Below are 5,180 nucleotides of genomic sequence, written 5' to 3'. Positions count from 1 at the left end.
TGGAGGTGGGGCCATTTAGCTGCTTCTCAGACATTCCAAGGCTTTATGCCTTACACGATTGACTTCACTTTTACAATACTCTTAAAGGTACCATGTTTTCACCAATATCTGGAATTATACCCTCTTAAAAGGACTTTAATATCAATAAAATAAAGAGATGTTTTATGTGACTGAAATTGACATGAAAACATTAAATGGATTCAGTGTGCTTTGGTTTTGAGCTTAACTAACATGGAAACACTCACCTTGACAATCCCCCGGATGTGCATTTTGGCGATCATCTCTGCTGTGTAGAGAAACATCAGAAGAGTGTCCAGGGTAAAGGTCACATACTGCAGAGGAGGGTAGTGTTCGAAGGTCATGGGCGTGTTCATACAAACTGAGGTGACGCTGATGATGGCACAGATGCGCAGCAGAGAGTGAACCCACTGTGGAGACAGCCCAGAGTTACTATTCGATGCCATCAAACATCCGAAACCTGTGTTATGAACCACACTATTTGGAAAACATAATACTGAGCTGGCCAAGAAGTTCATTTGGGTTTTCTGTAACATCTTATAGAAAACCCTGAACAGACTTCTTGACCAACCCAATATTTTACCACTAGGGAGAAAAGGGGGCCTTCCCTGGGGGCTCAGATGGTAAAGAAACGCTTGCAGTGCAGAAGACATGGGTCCCATCCCTGGGTTGGGAAGATCCCCTGGAGAAGGGAATGGCTACCCACTCTAGTATTCTTGCCTGGAGAATTCCATGGACAGAGGAGGCTGGCAAGCTACAGTCGATGGGGTTGCAAAGAGTTGGACATGACTAAGCTACTAACACTTGGGTTACTTAGGGAGAAAAGGAAGAACAAAACTAACATTAAATACTGATAATGTGGTAAATATTTTCAATATATTTTACATCATTTAATTCTCAAAGCAGCCTGATTTCCACATGGAAGCACTGAGACGCAGGAAGGTTAAGGAGCTTGTCTGTGGTCCTGCATTAATAAAACCTCGCCTCAGTGTGAACCAGGTCACACCACCCCAAAGCCCCTGATACTGGGACATAAGGACACAATAGAGCCTCATTCAATGAAAATACGTAGAAAACTGATATGCTATTACTTTCATACTTTTTATGTACTGTGAGCACCTGGACTCTGAGGCCATATTTATTCTCTCTTCCTGGAATCTAGCACACAGGCTCATCCCAGTAGACCCTCGATGCTTCTTAAAGTTAACTGATATAAAACACTTCCCATATGTAGGGCTTTCATTCTATTATATCTTATTCTAACATGTGTGTACGAAAATATATTTTAAAAGCTGCTCTCATCCTTTATTTTCAAAAGTTAATAATAAATGAACCTTCCTCTTTATTTTTGAGAACATGTTTCATACAAATTTAGCCCAGATATCTCTCCCAAAAAATACATTTTTGTGCAATGCTGGCAGTGCACTTGCTGTTTGACATCTTTCCTTAATCCTACTATAAAGAAGGAATTAAAAAGTTAAAGATGTTTCTGTGTGTGTATACATGTGTATAAGTGTAGGACATAAATCGTCCATATAATATCTTCTTATGAAAACTAATAGCTGGGATAAAAAATATTAATGCATTTGCATGTTAAACCCACACAATTAATATTACTAACAAATCAGTACACAATTCCTAAACATAATTTCAATGTGTTATCTATTGACTAAGCTATATATATATATATATATACATAATATATGCAGTCATATTAATCCTTTGATATACTCTCTGTGGAAAAAAAAGGCTGTTTCAGTTTCATACTCGATGGGTTCTGAAGCCATACAAGCTGACAACCACCTAAGATGAAAAACAGAAAAGGCTGTCAGAACTTTGAGAAGACTCAGACATTTGTAGGCTGGTGAGTGGGTTATAATATTAACCTGACAGTTGTAATATTTGCATGAAGACATAATGCCACAAATTTCCATACCATATAAGTCACTGATGATTAACTTTAAAAGTTGATGTACTTTTCATGCCAATTAAGAAGCACTTCAATAAACACCACGTGTAAATTTAGACCCATCTGGGCCTCCAATACAAAGGATCTAATTATACAAAAGAGCCTCAAAAGATGAGTTCACCCACAAAAACCATCATGAATTTAAAGAATGAATTCTCATTAAGCATTAATCATTCTAGTTAGTCTTCCAAGCCTACATCTGTAAAACTACCTTCTTCAGAAGGTCTCAGAAAGCTCTGTACTGGTGGACGCTAAGAAAAAATGACTGCTTTATTTTCTATTTCATTCAAAATTCCCTAAACGTGAATGGGAAAGACCTACTATGTACTGGAAATTACACTGGGCTCTGAAGACACACCAATGGAAACAACACAGTTCTAACTCATCACTAATGAGTGATATTATGCCTATTTCAGTCTAAGATGCATCACATATATATTTATATAGAAATCACTTTTTACTTACATCGACATATAAAGTAGGATACGTGGAAAGAGAAGAGTTTCATTCCATTGGTGGTGGGGGAAGGTCAAAGCAGGAAACTTTCAGAGTGGATGGGGGCAGAGGGGACATGGATAAGGAGGACTGGACTCGTCTGTGTGTGAGTGCTAAATCGCTTCAGTTGTAACCGACTCTTTGCAACCCTATGGACTAGGCTCCTCTGTCCATGGATTCTCCAGGCAAGAATTCTGGAGTGGGTTGCCGTGCTCTCCTCCAGGGGAACTTCCCAACCCAGGGATCAAACCTGTGTCTCCTGGGACTCCTGCACTGCAGGTGGATTATTTACCACTGAGCCACCTGCGTAGCCCGTCTCTGGGAAAGCATCTCAGGGCAAAGGAAACAATGTGAACTGGCTGGACACCTCTCGGAGGAGCAGGAAGCCACCTATAAGTAGACAGTGTGTAGATGCAGGAAAAGGTAGCTGCTGCACAAGTTAGAGCCACAACATAAAGGGCCTTGCATGTGATAGAAACAACTTTTTAAAAATTTCAATGTAGGTAATAGGGATGTTTCAGTGATTGTTAAGCAGAGGGCGATGTGAACAGACACAGAAATGCGGAAAGAAATGCGAGCAGCTGAGAAGCAGTCTGGAGAACAGATGAGAGAGGACAGAGGGGCCAAGGCTGATCATCTTTATTACTGTCAAGGTCAAGGGAGAGACAAGCAGCGCGAGTGGCAGTTCACTTCCTGATCTCTGCTCCTGCTATCGAGTTTGATAAGGGAGTCGATCCTGTGCAGATCAAACCAGCCCATCCTAAAGGAAATCAACCCTGAATATTCACTGGAGGGACTGATGTTGAAGCGCCAATGCTTGGCCACCTGATGCGAAGATCTGACTCACTGGAAAGACCCTGAGGCTAGAAAGACTGAGGGAAGGAAGAGAAGCGGGCGGGCAACAGAGGATGAGATGGTTGGATGACGTCACTGACTCGGACATGAGTTTGAGCAAACTCCGGGAGATGGTGAAGGGAAGTCTGGGGTGCTGCAGTCCGTGGGGTCGCAAAGAGTCAGACACGACCGAGCGACTGAACAATGGACTGCTGTTGGAAGCTGAGCTTCCCAGTTCTGCAGCGATGCCTTCAGCCCCAGCTCGGGCCACTAGACTTTCTCCTCGTGTACAATGACACTTGGTGTAGCTGGGCCTCGCCTCAAGTTCTCATCAGCTTAATTAGGCAGAGAAGGTGACAAGTTCTTCACAGATACTACCCACTGTCTCATTAACCTTTCCTTGCAACTCAGAAGGAGACCTTTAATTCCGAACATCTGATTATCTCCTTGGACTCCTGCATGCTGAGGATAAGTGAAGAGGTCCCTCATCTCGGTCTCCAGCTTCCGGTCGGCCGGAGAAGTGGCATTAACTCCACATTCTGTGACTCCAAGGACGACACGCACAGAGCGCAGGTCGAGGAGCCACCTCCAATGCCTCCTCTGTGAGTAACTCACACGGCATCTCATTGTGTCATCGAAATCGGTTTCATCTCCCAGACTCCAAGACTCATCCACAATCTACTGCCACTCAGACATTTCAAACACAGGGACAGGAGCTTCTGAATTAAATGAATCAAAGTGGTTTCATATCAGCATGTGCCTCTCTATTCTTTTTTAAAAAAGAAACTTACTGGCTTGTTAATCCAGAGGATGTCTGCGTTGTCTGACAGAGATTCATCGGGACCAAAGTCGGTAACCGGCTGGGCCTCCACCCTGGAGCTCTGCTTCCGTTTGAGCATGCTGAAGTTAGCTCTGGGAAGCAAATTCAAAACCACAGTCTAAGAGAAGAAAGACAGAGTGAGTTAGTCCGCAAACCATCCTTACCCTGATCACAAAAACGAAGTCCCCATGCAAGCCTGCATGCATGCGTGCTAAGTTGCTCAGTCATGTCCGACTCTGCAATCCCATGGACTGCAGCCCTCCAGGCTTCTCTTTCTATGGGATTCTCCAGGCAAGAATAATGGAGTGGGTTTCCATGCTCTACTCCAAGGGATCTTCCTGACCCAGGGTTCAAACCCATGTCTCTCATGTCTCCTGCATTGACAGGTACCTGGCAAGTTTGTTAATTACACTCAGGTTCTACTTACTGTATATAACAAATACATGCAACTAGAAAGGTTAAAGGGGTTTCCCTGGTGGCTCAGGTAAAGAATCTGCCTTCAATGCAGGAGGCATGGGTTCAATCCCTGAGTCAGGAAGATCCCCTGGAGGAGGAAATGGCAACCCATTCCAGTATTCTTGCCTGGAAAATTCCATGGACAGAGGGGCCTGGTGGGCTACTTGGGGTCGCAAAGAGTCAGGCATGACTGAGCATGCACACACACACACACACACACACACACACACACAGGATCTTAGTTCCCTAACACACACACACAGAGGATCTTAGTTCCCCAACCAGGGATCAAACCCACATCCCCTACATTGGAAGACAGAATTTTCACCACTGGACCATCGGGGAAGTCCCATCTCTTTGTCTTTTTTATGCAAGAATGAGAAAGTCCAATCTTGAGGTAGCAACCCAGGCCATCCAAGGAAATCTGAGGTTTAAAAGAAGTTCTAACTACAGTCTAAGGTGTTCATAATGGACCAAGTTGGTGCTGAACTACAGTTGGGAGAACTTCTAAAGGCAGGTAAGGGAGGGCAAAGGTCCTTCCAGCAGTGCACAGCCATGATGACGCCTAGTCAGGAAAAATGCAGTAGT

At 43.7% G+C, this 5,180-nt stretch overlaps 1 protein-coding gene across 2 annotated transcripts in view; it reads right to left on the bottom strand.

Annotated features, from left to right (window-relative positions):
• Nucleotides 1-4,215, bottom strand: part of NALCN (sodium leak channel, non-selective) — a 270,915-nt gene extending 266,700 nt beyond the window's left edge. For both annotated transcript variants that reach the window (XM_055426858.2, XM_088842841.1), the window contains exons 1-2: nt 4,108-4,215; nt 246-428 (exon numbers count right to left, since the gene is read on the bottom strand). In XM_055426858.2, coding sequence (XP_055282833.1) covers nt 246-428; nt 4,108-4,215 — 291 coding nt within the window. The remainder of the gene's footprint in view (nt 1-245; nt 429-4,107) is intronic.
• Nucleotides 4,216-5,180: the final 965 nt, after the last annotated feature.

Source organism: Moschus berezovskii, chromosome 13 (assembly GCF_049115385.1).
Source record: "Moschus berezovskii isolate FMDL1 chromosome 13, NW_MosBer_1.0, whole genome shotgun sequence".
Lineage (NCBI taxonomy): Eukaryota > Metazoa > Chordata > Mammalia > Artiodactyla > Moschidae > Moschus > Moschus berezovskii.
The sequence above is the reverse complement of the archived record's forward strand: the minus strand, read 5'-3'. Positions and strand labels throughout refer to the sequence as shown.